This window comes from Saccopteryx bilineata, chromosome 3, assembly GCF_036850765.1.
Source record: "Saccopteryx bilineata isolate mSacBil1 chromosome 3, mSacBil1_pri_phased_curated, whole genome shotgun sequence".
NCBI classification, from domain to species: domain Eukaryota; kingdom Metazoa; phylum Chordata; class Mammalia; order Chiroptera; family Emballonuridae; genus Saccopteryx; species Saccopteryx bilineata.
The window spans coordinates 215,872,722-215,892,261 of NC_089492.1; the positions used below are offsets into that span (position 1 = coordinate 215,872,722).

A 19,540-nucleotide genomic window follows, 5' to 3' on the forward strand; every position below is an offset into this window, starting at 1 on the left:
GAAAATCTATCATTCACAAAAGATGACATACTCTTTGAGAACACGTTCTCCTGAAAAAAATAAAATAAAATAAATAGTAGCCTTTCTAATAAAAAATACATTTCTGAGTTCCAAAGCATTTTTTAAAATTCCAAAGATATCAAATATCTACAGAAGATTGAAAATGGAGCCTCTGAAATTCCCATTGGGAAGTATATTTGTTCAGAAAAATATTTTCTTTAATATATTTTTCTTCTTGAAAATTTACTCTTTTCTTTCTCTGAGGGTTAAGTGAATTGGTTTATATAAAATGAGACTTGGACCATCACTACCCAGTCTCAAACCAAACTTTTGCCCTTGAGGCTTGAAAAGAGTTTCATTTACTCTAAGGAAATAAGTTCTCTTTCTCTCTCTCTGTCTCTGGCGGTTGTGGTGGTGGTAGGGTGATGAATGAGGAGGTATATCCTGATTTGGGCCATGACAGTAAAGGTAGGAATTGTAAGTATATATACACATGCACACTTGAAGTTTACCAGAAAGTGAGCACTCACCCTGCTGGCTTTGGTGAAGGCTGAGTGTTTTTTGGTATAAAGGCGGGAGGACCCTACCTTTGGGCTTGCAGTCGGGCAGTACTTGCTGGGATAACATTACTTCTTGAGTACAGAACCTGTGCTCTAGGAATATCATGGACATAGTAATTGCATCTGAAAGTGTTTTGAAAAGTGTGGTCATAATTAAGGATTAGCCTAAATTCTCCTAGTGCAAAGAGGTCACAAATATCTTTTTAATTCTTTTTGTGGGATTATTATTAATATCAAGGTAAATATTAATATAATTTCCTAGAAAAACCTAAATTTCTGGAATACCCGACTTTTGAGAAATTAGCTCAGTATTTTACAAACACTTTAGTATATATATAGAGTAACTCAATTTTTTTAAAGGAGGTATTGGAAAACCATTCTTTTATTTACCTACAGTTGGCAGCAGTAAAGTCTTAAAACACAAATTCTATGAATTCTGTTCTTTTTAATATCAAGATTAATTTCAAAGTATATATTTATTTTATGCCTTTCAACTGCCTATAGTCACTTCAAATGTGTGAGCCTATTTTTATTTTTTCTTAATGCTTTGTTGCTAGGTAAGTGATATAGCTGGTTGACATTTTTAACAGTTTCATGAGGTCATGTCTGTTTCTATGCCAATAGATCCTCTTGGGAGAGTATTTTCAGTAAAAGCCCAGAGATGGTGACTCCTTTGCAGCTCCAGTGTTGCCAGCGCCTGGTGGAGCTATGTAAACAGTGCCTGTTAGTGGTTTACAAATACGCAACTGACACAAGAGGATCACTCTCAGCCTTTGGTACCGACTGGGGTAATTCCAGGTACTCGTTTCTCTCCCTAGACTGTGAGTTTTATACAAAGTAATGTCTTAATGTAGTTTTAAATTGAAAGTCTTTTTGTTTTTATGGCTAATAAAAAAGTTAAAGACTGAAAATCCATATATACTCTTATCTACCCAATACTTTTAAAATGTACAATCTTTATCTTTAAAGGACCTAACAAACGTGAAGGGCATAGAAATAACCTACAAAGAAATAAGATTATTTGGTTTAAATACTTTTGCTTTCAAAAGCCAAGTAAGCACAATAAAAGATGCTAATAAACTTAACTTTTTCCCCCTGATAGGGATATTTCAACATTTATCCTTAAGCCTAACAGTTGGAAAGATGCCTTTAGTTCAATTTTTATTGTTCAGTATGCCTATACTGTTCCTTTTATCAGCAAACAAATCTGTGGTGGGTGAACTTTTTAAGTTTTGTTCAAAACTAAACTTTTATAAATATTATCCAGATAAAATAGGTAGTTTCAAAAAGCATAAAAATAATATCATTATTAAGTAGCACCTCAAGACAATCATAGTTCCCATTAGAATTAAAGATGAATATATGACTTTAGTTTTAGTATATATAAGCTACAGTCCTACTCAGGATTGAGGAGAGTAAACCATGACATTGAAAAACAGTGATCTTAAAAGGATGGTAGGATTCAACTAAGAGTTGAATAGACATGGAGGAAAATGAAACCACTGTAGCTTGAATTTTATTTTTGAAATATCTAGAACTTGATCCATATGAAAAAGATCACAGGGAGTTGAATAAAGCTTTCCACAAAACTGACCAACATTGGCTTGGAATCTTTTTCACAAAAGAGTATTGAGAGATGTACCTATAATCTTTTCTTGTCCTGGATTCTGTTATTAAACTGTTGCAATAACTTTACCTTACTTTTAACTCTCTGCAAACAGAAGCTGATTGATCACAACAATGGTAGGGGTGAAGTTACCCATTAATTTTTGTGTAAATATAAAAGTTATATTCTACAGTTTCAATTGTTTGAAGCAAATTATTGAATTAAATTTATATTACTTTCATGAATATTTCCATGTGATTTGGCCATCTTTAAGACATTACAACGTATACATGAAGAGGTTTCCCTTTAAGTAGATTACTCTGAAAAGCATGGTCAGGAAAACCTTAAAATTCTAGTCTAGAAAGGATAGTTTCAAACTCTTTAATTCACTCTTGCAATTCCAAATTTCATAATCCATTTTCTGTTGTGGACTCTTGTAACTTTTGTGAGTAGGCAAAATAGGAGGTTACTATGGAGGAAGAAGTTATACCTTACAGTTTTTCAGGCTTTTTATTTTTTTCCCTTTCTGGTGGTCAGAAGAGATATTCCCGATGTTGGAATCTTGAACTCTGAAAAATGCTCAATATGGTGATTATAAGTATTTTGGGAGGGAGTGGTAATGGTCTGTAAACATATCCTTCATCCCTGTCCAAGTTCAGAACCATTTGAGAGAGAAATGTAGAGACAGACACTTAGTCATCAAAATATGGCTTCATTACTGAGAAAAGCTTCATTGAGGTACATGGATGTAAGCAAGTGAGTTTTCTGATATTGCATCTAAGAATATACCCATCCAGTAAAAGGAAGAGCTGGATCAACCCAAACTTTCCACTAGTACTACCTCATAGAGTCTAGTTCCATGGAATTGGCAGGACAGACAGTAAGGACGCATCCTGTCTGCTAAGTTGGTTTGAAAATAGAAAGGGACCGAGCCAAGTATCCCTGGTTCTTTCTTTTAAACCTTCAAGTCAGATGGCTCACATTGGTGGAAGTTCTACACAGAAACACAAGAAAGAGTGAGAAATAAACATGTCCTCCTAATATCAAGTTATTAAAATCTAAGTCCATGTCACATTAATTTTAAAATAGTGGAAAAAGTGGCCATTTTTCTTTCCCTTGGAGATCAGGAACCTATATCGTTTTACTTTATATGTGGAAGTCACTTAATTTGGTATTTATTAATATATTGATAAATTCCATTTATGAAGTAAATATATCTAATAAAATATAAATATATTTATAAATATAGTTTAAGTAAGTATAACTTATAAATATGACTATGCCTAATATAAATAATTTATGAGGTACCTGTATAGCTAAATAGCTTATGAAGAGGTATATATATTTGGCTAATTTAGCAGTAAAATTAAAAGAGAAGAAAATAGAGGTAATATCAGTCAGGTTTATGGCCATGTTTTTCTTGATCACGGATCAATGGGACATTTCTTAAGAAGCTTTAAAGAGTATATGGCAACTATTATATAGAAGGGAGTGAGTGGCCTTCAGCCTTGCAGTCTCAGAAAAACAATTGAATAGACACATCAAGTGAAAAGCCATTTCTTGGAGTTGGATTTATAACTAAGCAAACAGAACTGATATATAAACCCAGATGGTCAATTATATGTACATATATCCAAGATGATAGAATTCTATGGACCAGATCAATATTTCGTTGTATCTAGACTTAATTGTGAAGCTTAGTGATGTTCAAACACTTTTCTTTTTTTTTTTTTTTTTTTTTTTTTTTTTTTTAGAGTTTTTTTTTTTCCTATATATTTTTCTTTTTTTATTTTTTTTATTTTTTTTATTTTTTTATTATTTATTCATTTTTTTTAGAGAGGAGAGGGAGAGACAGAGAGAGAGAGAGGAGAAACAGAGAGTGAGAAAGGGGGAGGAGCTGGAAGCATCAACTCCCATATGTGCCTTGACCAGGCAAGCCCAAGGTTTTGAACCGGAGACCTCAGCATTTCCAGGTCGATGCTTTATCCACTGCGCCACCACAGGTCAGGCTCAAACACTTTTCAACCTCAGCATTTCTTTGTTTTTTTCTCTCATGTACTGAACTTTCACATAAGCTTATATCACAAAAGAATTTCCATGGCAAAAATCATTTTTAGGAAATACTGATTTAGGCTCGGGCCAGTTAGCACAGTTGGTTAGACTAGAGAGCATTGCCCAGAAATGACAAGATTGCAGGTTCGATCCCAGTCAGCAAAACACATGGGAAGCAACCAACAAATGCATGACTGAGTGGAACAACGAACGCTTCCCTTCCCTTCCCCTCGCTCTCCTTTTCTCTCTCTGTCTTTCTAAAAATCAATCAATCAATAAAAAATAAATCGCTGGACAGATAGCTTGGTTGGTTGGAGTGTCGTCCTGGAGTGCAGTGGTTGCCGGTTTCAATCCCTGGTCAGGGCACATACGGGAACAGCTTGATGTTCGTGTCTCTCTCTAAATTAAATAAAAAACTAAAACAAACAAACAAAAAAACCCAACAACTAAAAAACACCCCCCAAAAGCCAAACCCCCAACAAAACACTGATTTAAAACTGCTGTCTTCGGTAATAGGGCGCTAGGTATTTGGACAAATCCTTCCTCTATTAACACCTAGAAAAGCTGGAAAAAACACCAAAACATTTGCTTGCAGACAGCAGAGTATTAACCAAGTACTTGTTAATGAGTACTTGTTAGTACCTAGTTGTGCTTTTGACAAACTCATGTGCCTAAGAAAAATAGGAGGGGTTCAGGGCCTGTAAAGATTGGGGCCTTTGTAAATACCCTAAATTTCGAGGAACAATGGTGTTCCAGATATTTTGCAAAGCAAAAGTTGACAGAATTGTACAGAAAAATAGACAAACCTACAATCAGAGGATGATTTCAATATAATAATTTTTTTCTCAAAAAAGTATAGAACACTTTAATAATATGGTTAACAAATTTAACTGTCGTATGTGACAGTAAATCCCATAACCTCAGAATACAGTACACCAAGCACACCAGGAACTTTTATGAAAGCTATATAGTAGAGTAATAAGTTGTATTTTAACAAATTTGAGAAAGTTGAAATCGTAGAGTATTGTTTTCTGACCACATGTCATTAGCTAGAAAATAATAACAAAATATAATCAGAAGATTTATGCTTTGGAAAAGAAAATGTACACTTTTAAGTAATCCAGATGTCAAAAAAGATCATAATGGACATAAAAATTTTGAACTAAATAATCATAAAAATATTACAAATATAAACTTATAATATATAGCCAGATCATTATTATATGGATATTTACAGACTTAAATGAACATATTAGGAAAAAGAAAAGGGAAAAATTAAATGATCTAAGTGTCTTTCATGAAAAGTGACAAAATGTCATTAAACCCAAAGAATACAAAAAGTTATTAAGACTGAGAGCAGAAATTAATAGATACTCTTTGATTATAATGTGCTATGACCCAATAAACCCCTATTTGAAAATATGATATGAGTTGATAATACATTTAATATACCTAACCTATTGAAATTGTAGTTTTACCTAGTCTACCTTAAACTTGCTTAGAGCACTTACATTAGTCTACAGTTGGGAAAAAGCCTTGAGTTTTATCTCAAGAATAATTGCCTTTCTCTTCTTACCAGAAGCAGGAGACACAGATGGGCATCTTCTAGACATAATAAGATATGAAAATATACAACACAAAATTCATAGAATGCCAGCTACACAGTACACTGTAGAGTATTGGCTGTTTACTCTCAAGACTACATGGCTGACTGGGAGCCACAGCTGACTGCTGCTGCCCAGCATCATAAGAGCATATCATAGAGCATATGTCTAACTTAAGAATAGATAAAAATTCAGAATTCAAAGTATGGTTTCTTCTGAATGCATATCACTTTTGAAGTATCATAAACTTGAAAAATTGTACATTGAACCATAAGTCAGTTACCATCTGTATAATAAAACAAACAATAAAAATATCAACATGGCCAAAATTATATATTTGAAGACTAATAAAATTGCTAAACAACTAGTGAGACTGGTCAATAATATAAGAGACAGAAATAGTTACATCAAGAAAAAAAAAGATATTACTACAGATCCTACAAACATTAAATATTTTATAAGAAAAAAATAATTTTATGCTGGTAAGTTTGGCATTTGATTGTTACTAAATTCCTAGAAAAACACATATTATCAAAAGTGGAAGGTGAAAATATAGAAAGTCCTAAATAGTCTTAACCATTGAAGAAATTGCATCAATAAGGAAAAGCCCTCCCACAATGGGAACTTCAGATTTATATGTCTTCATTATCCAGTTGTTTTTTTTTTAATTCAGTGAGAGGAGGGAGGGCTGAGACAGACTCCTGCATGTGCCCCAACTAGGATCCACCCAGCAAGCCCTCTAGCGGGGGGTGATGCTCTGCCCACCTGAGGTATTGCTGCATTGCTCTGTTGCTCAGCAACTGAGTTCTTCTCAGTGCCTGAGATGGAGGCCATGGAGCCATCCTCAGTGCCTGGGGCCAGCTTGCTCCAATTGAGCCATGGCTGCAGGAGGTGAGGGGAGGGAGAGAGAGAGAGAGAGAGAAATGAGAGTTGGAGCTGTGGAGAAGCAGATGGGAGCTTCTTCTGTGTGCCCTGACCAGGAATTGAACCCAGGACATCCACACATCAGGCAGACACTCTGTCACTGAGCCAACCAGCCAGGGCCTCACTGTCCAGTTCTATTAAACCCACCAGAGGTCAAAAAAGGAGGGAGCATTCTCTAATTTGTTTTATACAGCTACCTTTAATATGAAAACTTGACTAGGACATTATAGCAAAGTATAATGATAGTTCAATCTTATTCCTGAATGTAGATGCAAAAATCTTAAATAAAATATTAGCAAAATGAACCCAGAAACTTTAAATGGAATAATACATCATGACCAACTTCTGTTTATTGCATCATTTTAAAGGTACAGTAACATTAAAAAGTGATCAGTGGAATTTTAATATAATAAAAGATCATTAAAAAGATATAGATGAATCACTTAATAGAATTCAGCTTTTAAAAAATGCTGCAAGCTAGAAACAAAAGGTAAATTCCTCAATCTAATAAAAGATAACTACCAAAAACTATAACAAGCACACTTAATGTTGAAATGTTTAAAGCTCTCCATTTGAGATGAGAAACAAGACAAGATTGCCTGTTGTTACTACTATGTTACATTGTATTAGAGGTCTAGTTGATTCAATGAAGCAAGAAAATAAATAAAAGGCATTAGATTTGAAGGAAAGAACTAAAACTTATTACTAGCATTTATAACTCTGTTAAAGAAATCTAAATAAATTCTACAGTTAAATTAAGTTGAACAATTTTGATAAACTCAAAGTCAAGCAAGATCAATTGTATTTTTTCTATATCAACATCAAACAGCAATGAATAGAAAATATTAGCTATGATATCATTTTTCAATAGCATTGAAAATGTCTAACACTTAGGCAACAAAAATGTACAGTATATGCAGGAAAATGTGAAAAATGAAAAGATAAACCTTACTCATCATTGGGATCAATATTATCATTATGTCAGTTCTCAAATAGCTCTGTACATCTATAAATTCCATGTAATCCTGATATAAATGTCAATACAATTTTTGGGGGGAGGAACAGTATTTGATAAAAGCTTGTTCTAACAGTTACACATGAAAGCAAAGGACCAAGAGTAGATAAGATACTCTTGAGGTAGAACAATAAAATGGTAAGATTTATTAACTGTTGTATACTAAGGCTTATAATAAAGCTAAACTAATTTAAGACACTATAATATTGCCTAAGTATGGAGAATTAGATAGTAAAACCATTTAGAAAGTCCATAAATAGACTGAGGCATGTATAGAGACTTGATTTACAACATAAAGGGATAAAAAACTTGTTTAAACAAATGGTTCTGGGACAATTGGGTTGTTAAATAACAATAAAAAAGAAACTTGATTTTACCCACACCATATACAAATATCGTTTCCAATGAATTAGTATACAAATGTGGAAGCAAAACTAGAGATTTCAGGAGGAATATTTTCATCACTTTTGAGGTAAGAAAATATTTTTAAAAATAGAACTATAAAATCATAGATAAAAAGATGAATTTTAACACATAAAAGTAAAGACACGTGTTCATTAGAAGTCCTCTTTAGGAAGGTGAAAAAGCAAGCCACAAAATGAAAGAAGATATTGGCAAGTCATATAACCTATAACAGATTCTTAAACAGACTGTGTAAGAACTATGAATTTCTAAGGAAGAAAAACAAAACAAAACACTCCATGGAAACATGGGGAAGATACTTAACGAGGCTGTTCACAAACGAGTTAAAAAAACAAAATAGAAAGGACCAATAAACATTTGAATATGTTTTCAAGCTAATAATCAGGAAAATGCAAAACTATAAAAACACTGCATAGCCAGAGTTGATGAGAGTGTAGAGTAATGGGAACTCTCTTACTCTGCTGATGATAGTGAAAATTGGTCCCTTTTAATAACAGTTTGGCATTACATACTAAAATCTACCCTTTTATCTATTTTATTCTATTATGAGTAATTCTGAACAGAAATGTCTGAATATGTGCAACAAACCCATTATTAGAATGGTCGTAGGAACATTTGCTTATAATAGCTAAAATTTTGAAACAACCCAAAATATCTGTTCATGGAAGAAGGGATACATTTTTGTAATAGTCACAGAATGTAATGTAATACACATTGAAAACAAACAAATGATGGCTATTAAAATGCATGTTAGTAATTGGTGAGGATATTGAGACAGGTACACAAAGCAACATGGATGAGTCTCAAATGAGCAAAAGAAGCCGAAGCCCAAGGAATATATACTTTGTTCCACTTATTTAAAATAAAAAAAACAGGGACAACTAAATTATGTGTTTCTGGAGTGTATACTTGGGTGAAAAAGGAAGTAATTACGATAAAAGTCTGGATAGTGGGTAACTTTATTGGGAGGGAGGGTATTATGATACAGGGCTCTGAGGTGTTAGAAATGCTCAATTATTTAATCTGGGTAACAGGTATATAAGTAATTATTTCTTAATATTCATTAAACTGTACATTTAAATTCTATGCACCTTTTCAATATATGCTATATTTTATAATGACAACATTTTAACAATTCAAGTTCAATATGTAGCACCATTATGGTCTTAGGCTAAAGTAGCTTGATAGTCTGTTTCAGAACAGAGATAGTCTTGCTAATGAGAGTGATGTTCAAAATACACAAATACTTCACCCATATGCATTATTTTATTGGCTTCATACTCTGAGAGTCAGTCATAACAGAACTGTTGGATTCTTTTTACAGGTAATAAAACTGAGGCCAGAGAGGCTAAATGGCTTGTACAAATTCTCATTGCTAAAATATGGCAGAAGTGGAACTTGAAACAAGGGCTCCTCTCCCCCCCAAAATCGAAGTTAAAACTACAGGACAATGCGTACTGACTAGATGGCTATTAAAAAAATGCATGTTAATAATTGTTGGTGAGGATATTGAGAAGTTAGAACTCTTCTTTCATTGCTGATTTAGAATGGTGTGTTTGCCATGAAAAATAATTAGGCAGTTTCTAAAAAGTTAAATATATATAGAATTACCAGATGACCCACCAATTCCTCTCCTACGTACCCCAAAGAATTAAAAACAAGAATTTAGATGTTCATAGCAATATTATTCACAATAGCCAAACGGTAAAACAACCTGTGTCCATCAGTAGATAAATGGATAAATGCAATGGAATATTATTTAGCCTATATAAAAAAGAATGAAATTCTGATATATGCTACAACATGGAGGAACCTCGAAGGATGCTAAGTGAAATATGTCATGAAGGACCAAATATAGTATGATTCTACCTATATGAGCTATGCAGAATAGACAAATTCATAGAAACAGAAGTCAGTAGAGATTACCAAGACCTGGAAGGAGGAGGAAATGGGGATTTAGAGTTTAAGGGGCACAGAGTTTCTGTTTGGGGTCATAGAACTACATACTGGCAATGGTTACACACCCATTGTGAATGCATTTAATGCACTGAATTGTATAATTCATAGTAAAACTAGTAAGTTTTATGTTATATATATTTTACCACATTAAAAAATTTAAACAAAAAACATAGGACAAATATTATGATGGATTTTATTTACCTTGTGTTCCCCAAACCAGGAAGTTGAATTTATTTGTGGGGGTATCATGGATCCTGGTCTTACTCCAGGAATACCTCAGAAAGGTGGTGTAGCTTTCATGTTTTCATTTATTTATTTGTTTATTTATTTAGACAATTAAATTTAACAGGGTGATATTGGTCAACCAGAGTACATAGATTTAGAGAAAATATCTCCACATCCTTTGGACAGTCGATTATGCTGTATACCCATCACTCAAAGTCAAATCATTCTCTGTCACTCTATTTTTTGTTTCTCTTTAAGCCCCTCCCCTTCCCCCTACCCCCTTCTCTCTCCACCCTTTCCTTCCTCTGGTAACAACTGCACTTTTGTCTATGTCCATGAGTCTCAGTTTTGTGTCCCACCTATGTATGGAATCATACAGGTCTTAGCTTTTTCTAATTTACTTATTTCACTTAGTATAATGTTCCCCAAAGGCCCATCCATGTCGTAAATGATACTATGTCATCATTTCTTATGGCTGAGTACTGTATATATGTACCACATCTTCTTTATTCAATCTATTGAAGGGCATTTAGGCTGTTTCCATGTCTTGGCCACCGTGAACATGGCCTGTGATGAACATGGGGGTACATGTGTCTTTATGTACTCATGTTTTCATGTTTTGGGGGTATATACCCAGTAGAGGAATTGCTGGGTCATGTGGTAGTTCTATTCTTAATGTTTTGAGAAACCACCATACTTTCTTCCATAATGGTTGTACTAGTTTACATTCCCACCAACAGTGGATGATAGTTTCTTTTTTCCCTCAGCCTCTCCAGCACCTTATTATTACCTGTCTTGTTGATAATAGCTAATCTAACAGGTATGAGGTGGTATCTCATTGTAGTTTCGATTTGCATTTCTCAAATAGCTAGTGATGATGAGCATTTTTTCATATATCTGTTGGCCATTTGTATTTCTTCTTGGGAGAAGTGTCTGTTCATGTCCTCTTCCCATTTTTTTATTGGATTGTTTGTTGCTGAGTTTTTGTGAGTTCTTTATATATCTATATTTTGGATATTAGCCCCTTATCTGAGCTGTTGTTTAAAAATATCATCTTCTATTTAGTTGGCTATTTGTTTTGTTGACAGTTTCTTTTGCTGTGCAGAAGCTTTTAGTTTGCTGTTGTCCCATTCATTTATCTTTGCCTTTACTTCCCTTGCCTTTGGGGTTAAATTTATAAAATGTTTTTTCTGGCCAAGATCCATGAATTTAGTACCTATGTTTTCTTCAGTGTAATTTATTTTTTCATATCTTATACTTAGGTCTTTGATCCATTTTGAACTAATTTTTGTGCAAGGAAATAAACTGTAGTTAAATTTTATTCTTTTGCATGTTGCTTTCCAATTTTCCCAGCATTATTTATTGAAGAGGCTTTCTTTTCTCCATTGTGTGATTTTGGCTCCTTTATCAAAGATGATTTGACCATATGTATTTGGTTTTATTTCTGGGCTCTCTATTGTGTTCCATTGGTCTGTGTGTCTATTTTTCTGCCAGTACCATGCTGTTTTGATTATCGTGGCTCTGTAGTATAGTTTGAAGTCAGGTATTGTAATGCCTCTAGCTTTGTTTTTTTTTCCTTAGGATTACTTTGGTTATTCGAGGTTTTTTTATGGTTTCATATAAACCTGATGATTTTTGTTCCATTTCTTTAAAAAATGACATTGGAATTTTGATGTGAATTGCATTAAATTTGTATATTGCTTAGGGTAATGTGGCCATTTTAACTATATTTAGTCTTCCTATCCACAAACAAGGAATATTTTTCTATTTTGTGTGTCTTTTTCAATTTCCTTTAATAATGCTTTGTATTTTTCAGTATATAGGTCCTTTACATTGTTTGTTATGTTTATTCTTAGGTATTTTATATTTTTTGTTGCTACTGTAGAAGGGATTATTTATTTTTAGTTCTTTTTCTGAGATTTCATTGTTAGCATATAAGAAAGCAATAGACCTCTGTATATTAATTTTGTATCCTGCAACCTTATTGTATTGGTTTATTGTTCCTAATAGCTTTTCTGTGGAGTCTTTGGGATTTTGTATATACAGGATCACATCATCTACAAAAAGTGAAACCTTTAATTCTTCTTTCCCAGTATGAATGCCTTTTATTTCTTTCTTTTGTCTGATTGCTCTGGCTAGAACTTCCAGCACTATGCTGAATTGGAGTGGAGAGAGTGGGCAACCTTGTCTTGTTCCTGATTTTAGAGGAAAAGTTTTCAGTTTTTTACCATTTAGTATGATGTTAGCTGATGGTTTGTCATAAATGGCCTTTATTATGTTGAGGTACTTTCCTTCTATACCCATTTTGTTGAGTGTTTTAAACATAAAAGGATGTTGTATTTTATCAAATGCCTTTTCTGCACCTATTGATAGGATCATATGGTTTTTGTTCTTGTTTGTTGATATGGTATATTATGCCAATCGTTTTACTTATGTCGAACCATCCTTGTGTTTCTGGGATGAATCCCACTTGATCATGATGAATTATTTTTTTGATTTGTTGTTGTATTCTATTTGCTAGTATTTTGTTTAGGATTTTTTCCTCTGTATTCATTAGAGATACTGGTCTGTAGTTTTCTTTTTTTGTGTTGTCTTTACTGGGTTTTGGTATGAGGGTTATGTTGGCCTCATAAAATGTGTTTGGAAGTATTGCTTCTTCTTCAGTCTTTTGGAAGACTTTGAGAAGGTTAGGAACCAAGTCTTTGAATATTCTGTAGAATTTACTAGTATATTCATCTGGCCCTGGGCTTTTATTTTTGTGGAAGTTTTTGATAGTTGTTTCTATTTCCTCCCTGCTTATCAGTGTCTATTTAGGCTTTCAACTTCTTCATGATTCAGTCTAGGAAGATTGTATTGTTCTAGGAGTTTATCCATTTCTTCTAGATTGTTGAATTTGATGGCATATATTTTTTCATAGTATTCTGCAATAGTTCTTTGTATATCTATGATATCTGTGGTAATTTCTCTTCTTTCATGTTGGATTTCATTTATATGAGTCTTTTCTCTTTTTTTTCCTTAGTGAGTCTTGCCAGGGGTTTGTCAATTTTATTAATCTTTTTCAAAGAACCAGCTCTTCATTGTATTATTTTTTTCTATAGTTTTTCTGTTCTCTGTTTCATTTATTTCTGCTCTAATTTTTATTTCCTTTCTGCTGCTGGTTTTGGTTTTGGGTTGCCTTTGTTCTTCTTTTTCTAGCTTCTTAAAATGTGATGTTAGGTTGTTTACTTGGGCTCTCTCTTGCTTTTTATGTAAGCATGTAATGATATGAACTTCCCTCTTATTACTGCTTTTGCTGCTTCCCAGAGATTCTGATATGTCGTGTTGTCATTTTCACTTATCTGTATATATCTTTTGATCTCTTCTTTTATTTCTTCTTTGACCCATTCATTTTTTAGAAGTATCTTGTTTAATTTCCTCATTTTTGTGGGTGTGTTTACTTCTTTTTTGCAATTGAATTCTAGGTTCAAAGCCTTATGGTCAGAGAATATGCTTGGTATAATTTCAATCTTTCTGAATTTGTTGGTGTTAGTTTTGTTGCCCAGCATATAGTCTATTCTTGAGAATGTTCCATGTTCACTGGAGAAAAATGTATACTCTGATGTTTTGGGATGAAATGCCCTGTAGATGTCTATTATGTGCATTTGTTCTAGTGTTTCATTTAAGGCTGATATTTCTTTATTGATTTTATATTTGGATGAACGATCTAAAGCCATCAATGGTGTATTGAGGTCTCCAAGTATAATTATATATTTTTCTGTTTGCACTTTTAGATCAGTTAGTAGTTATCTTATATAGTTTGGTGCTCCTTGGTTTGGTGCATATATATTAAGGAGTGTTATGTCTTCTTGATACAATGTCCTCTTTATTATTATGAAATGTCCATCCTTGTCTCTGGTTATCTTTGTTGTCTTGTAGTCAGCATTGTCAGATATGAATATAGCTACTCCTGCTTTTTTTGGATATTATTTGCTTGGAGAATCGTTTTCCAACCTTTCACTTTGAATCTATTTTTATCCTTGTAGCTTAGGTCTGTCTCAAGAAGGTAGCATACTGTTGGGTTTTGCTTCTTGACCCATTTTGCTACTCTGTGTCTCTTTATTGGTGAGTTCAATTTATTTATATTTAGTGTAATTATTTTCACTTGTGGATTTCCTATTGCCATTTTATATACTGCTTTCTGATAGCTTTGTGTCTTGCTTGGTTATTCTTTTTTGTTTTTCTGTCATTTGTTTTTGTTTTGTGGTATTCCATACTTCTCTTTTCTGTTTCTTCTTTTTATAAGCTATGTGTTTCAGTAGTGGCAACCCTGTTTTCAGGGTTGGTTAACATTAGGTTATCAAAAGAAAAATTGTCATATTTATTAGAGTCCATTATTTCATGAGTGCTTCAGCACTTCATCCTCCTTTGTTACTGCTGATCTTTATCCTCTCCCCTTTTATGTTATTGTTGTCACACAGATTATCCTTGTTTTTATTGTGGTTTTGTTAAAATTTTTTACCTGTAATTTTGTCTTGTTTTGTTCTTTGTATCTGGTCAGATAACCCCCTTTAATATTTTCTGTAGTGGGGGTTTTCTGGTGATAAATTCCCTCAGTTTCTGTATGTCTGTAAATGTTTTCATTTCCCTTTCATATTTGAAGGATAGCTTTATTGATATAGTATTCTGGGTTGGTAGTTCCTCTCTTTCAGTACTTAAAATGTTGGGTTCCACTCTCTTCTGGCTTGTAGAATTTCTGCTGAGAAATCTGATGATAGCCTAATGGGCCCTCCTTTGTAAATTATATCCTTCTTCTCCCTAGCTGCCTTGAGGATTCTTTCTTTGTCATTGATTTATGATAATTTAATACAATGTGCCTTGGAGTAGGTCTGTTTGGGTTGAGATAACTTGATATTCTGTTTGTTTCTTGGATTCGAGGCTTTAACTCCACAGGCTTGGGAAGTTCTCATTGATTATTTGTTTCAGCATGTTCTCCATTCCCTCTTCCTTCTCTTCCACTTCTAATATACCCATTATTCTTATATTTCTCTTCCTAATGGAGTCAGACAATTCTTGTAGGGCTTCCTCATTTTATTTTTTTTTTAATTCGTGAGTCTCTCTTTTCTTCTCTCTGTAGTATCTCTAGTTGCCTGTCTTCAATGTCACTGATTCTTTCCTGTATCTGGCCTGTTCTATTGGCCAAGCTTTTAACTCATTTTTCAGTTTGTGTATTGAGTTTTTCATCTCTGTTTGTTTCTTTTTTATAGTTTCAATTTCCTTGGTGAAGTACTCTTTTTGTTCATTAATTTGTTTTTTGAGCTCACTAAATTGCTTTTCAGTGTTTTCTTGTATCTTATTGAGTATTTTTAGAGCTTCAATTTTGAATTCTCTGTCATTAAACTCCCAGGTTTCCATGTAATTGAGATGCTTTTTCTGGAGATTTTTCATCATCTATCTAAGTTATGTCTCTGTCTTGAATATCCATATTTGATTTCTTTTTCCTTGATGGCATTTGTGAGTGGTAGGTATTGTTGGTAACCCCAATAATAGATCATTATTCTTTTTCTGGCAGGGGGTGCTGTACTACAAGATTTGCCTCTGAGAGATTCTTGGGTGTTCTACAAAGGCTTAGCTGTCGCCTTTGTAATGATGCAGGCAGGATCATCACGTTGGTAGGAAGGGCTTGTTGTTAGGGCTTTGCAATTTTATGGCACTGGCAGTGGCCAACCAGGAGTCCTCCAAGGCCCTCCCCCACATCTCAACAGAGCAGGGGATCAAGTATCTGGGTGTTCCTGCCTCTTACAGGAGAGAGCAGCCTGGAGACCCAGTTGAGGAGGATCTGCCACTACCACTGTTCTCACAGCAAGGGGAGCAATGAAGAACTGGAAGGCTAGAGTGACACAGTCTAGTCCCTCCTGCGATACCACTCTAAGCACTCCAAGCACAGCCGTAGGCAGGGCAGGGGTGTGCAACACAAGCTGGTGTCCCAGAGTTTCAGCAGCAGTTGCGGTAGACATTGCAGATCAGGGGCCTCCCGCCCATACACGCTAAACTCCCTCTAGCAATCTGGTGCCAGAGCTTCAGAGCTGGTGGCGCGCAGATCCCAGATCAAGAGCGTCTGGCGCCACAAGGCTAAACTGTGCGGGTGGGGCGGGCAGATCAAGCATGCCCCAGTGTCCTGTGGGCTGATCTCCACAAGCTAATCGTCTGCAGTTCTTGGGAGCTTGCCACTGGTTTTGTGTGCGTCCAGCACCTGTAATCGCCCAGCCCTGCAATCACGGGTGCAGCAGACGCTGGGAAACATCTGGCCCTGCTCCCTGTTCTTAATATTTCCCCTATCTCAGCTCCTTCCAACCAGACTCTCCTCTTCTCCCATCTCCAGCTCTGAGACAAAGCCTGCACCAACAGTGCCTCCCTTCCTCACGTCCTTGAGGAAAGAGAAAGACTTGGTTGTCTGGTATTTTGTTTTTCTTCTGTGCTTTGACCCGCCTTCTTGAGCGATCATACCTTTCTATATCCAGTGTGTGTATATTTCAGGTTCATCTAGGTTTTTTTCTCTGCATATAGTTGTAGAATTTGTTGAAATTTCAAGGGGAGAGATCAAGAAGTATCCCTCATGCCACCATTTCTCTGATGTCACTCTTCTTAGTACCGCTTTTAATGTTTTCAATGCTACTTCCCCACCAGTCTTGAAATCCTCCATGGTCAGCAACAAGTTGGTACATGACAGACTGACCAATTCTACATCAAGCAAAAATTAGATAAATGCACATTTTATGTCTATATCCTAGATTTGCAAAGATGTGCAAATTTAGCCTCAGATGTCAGTTAGGGTATGTATGTGAAGCAAGTAGGGTACTCTGAGGTATTTGTCCTTGGGTACAAATTAGCTACAAGGTAGCTATTTTTATATATCAAAAGTAAGCTAGAATAAAAATAAAACTGTAAACTTTTCACACTTTTGCTGCTTCAACACAACCTCTTTAGATCTAATCTATAAATCCACTTCCTAGAGATAGTCATTCTGTTTTAAAAAAATTAAATTTATTCTTTAACTTTGTTGCAAAGAACATTTCAAAATAATCTTTGATGTTCACCTAGTGTGGGCTCTCCCAAGAGATATTAATGGAGATATTAAGGCAAATAATCTGCAATGTTTCCCCTGTAATACTTTAAAACAGGGGTCGGGAACCTTTTTGGCTGAGAGAGCCATGACCGCCGCATATTTTAAAATGTAATTCCATGAGAGCCGTACAATGACCTGTCTACGTTATGCATTATCCAATAAAAATTTGGTGTTGTCCTAGAGGACAGCTGTGATTGGCTCTAGCCACCTGCAACCATGAACATGAGCGGTAGGAAATGAATGGATTGTAATACATGAGAATGTTTTATATTTTTAACGTTATTATTTTTTTTATTAAAGATTTGTCTGCAAGCCAGATATAGCCATCAAAAGAGCCACATCTGGCTCGCGAGTCATAGGTTCCCGATTCCTGCTTTAAAATAGCCTACAATATTTGCTTTAGGGAAGCAAGGTGTTTCTTCCATTGTGATTCATGTGAATCACATATGAATTTTTTGAGTTTCATTTTAGCTTTTTTGCTTCTATTAAAAAGTTTAGTTTTGTGGATATATAATATTTTCTACTTTCTCGACTATATTTTGTATTTCTGAAAAAATGAGCATAACCGTAGTATCCATAGTTTTAAAATTGGGATTCACACAGAGAAATGACAATATGGTATTGTTGCTAGGAACACTGATTCTGGAGCTATACCACATAAATTTTAATCCTGGCTTTGCTGCTTGCTTTGTGACTGTGGGCAAGTCTTTTGACCCCTGCATGCTTTAGTGTGTTCTTTTGTAAAATATAGCCTACAGTGATTGTTATGAGAACTGTGTTAATATTATAAAGTAATTAGAATAGTGCCTGGAACATAGAAATAAAATAGTATAATTCAGTGGTAGTCAACCTGGTCTTTACCACCCACTAGTGGGCATTCCAGCTTTCATGGTGGGCAGTAATGGAACAACCAAAGTATAAATAAAAAGATAGTTTTAACTATAGTAAGTTGTTTTATAAAGATTTATTCTGCCAAACAGCGAAAAGCCGACATAAAGTACTTGGTAAGTAATTATTATTATATGCCTTAACTTGCTGTAACTCTGCTTTATAAATTTTATAAAGTAAAGTTACTTCCCTACTTTATAAATCACCATTACTGTGGAGCCGGTAGGCGGTTAGAAAATTTTACTACTAACAGAGATACACAAGTGGGCAGTAGGTATAAAAAGGTTGAGTACCCCTGGTATAATTGGCTATAACCCAAACTTTCTGTTTTTAGTTTTCATCTATGAAATGGAGAGATCTTTAATTCAAAAGGACATGTGAATGTTATTGTAATGCCAGTTGTAACTATTACTTGAAAATTATTCAAAAGAAAGTTGGCAGCAGTAACTCTTTACTATGATAATTAGCAATGTAATAAGAATGCATTTTATTTTATTTTTTTTTTAGTGAGAGAGACACAGAGAGACAGAGAGAGGGACAGATAGGGACAGGCAGACAAGAGGGAGAGAGATGAGAAGCATCAATTTTTCATTGCAGCACCGTAGTTGTTCATTGATTGTTTTCTCATGCATGCCTTGACCCAGGGTTCCAGCAGAGCTAATGACCCTTTGCTCAAGCTATCGATCTTGGGCTCAAGCCAGTGACTTTGGGCTTCAAGCCAGTGCCATGGGATCATGTCTATGATCCCATGCTCAAGCCAGTAACCCCATGCTCAAGCTGGTAAGCCTGGGCTCAAGTCGGATGAACCCCCACTTAAGCTGGATGAGCCCTCGCTCAAGCCAGCAACCTTGTGGTTTCAAACCTGGGTCCTCTGCATCCCAGTTTGATACTCTATCCACTGTACCACTGCACCACTGCATGGTCAGGCAAGAATGCATTTTCAATAGAAGATAACTTTCAACTAAAACATATAGAAGGTTTTGGTTAAACACCTTATTTCTTTTTCACTTTTGCCCTAGACAAAATAAATAGCTTTTTCATGGCAGAAGATATCTGATTAATCATTGTGACTCCACTAATTCTTGACATAATAATTAATCTTTATAAATTACCCAGGTACTATTAAGAAAATAATTTGTATAGTCTGTGATGTGAGAAATCAATTGTTTCATTATTTATCAT

At 34.7% G+C, this 19,540-nt stretch overlaps 1 protein-coding gene across 4 annotated transcripts in view; it reads left to right on the forward strand.

Annotated features, from left to right (window-relative positions):
• The window catches only part of TTLL7 (tubulin tyrosine ligase like 7), a 179,480-nt gene that overhangs the window by 153,159 nt on the left and 6,781 nt on the right, over positions 1-19,540 (forward strand). For all 4 annotated transcript variants that reach the window (XR_010730428.1, XM_066268804.1, XM_066268806.1 and 1 more), the window contains one exon: positions 1,185-1,358. Coding sequence is in view for 3 of the 4 variants with exons in the window: in XM_066268804.1 (XP_066124901.1) it covers positions 1,185-1,358 (174 nt within the window). In the remaining variant the exon portion in view is untranslated. The remainder of the gene's footprint in view (positions 1-1,184; positions 1,359-19,540) is intronic.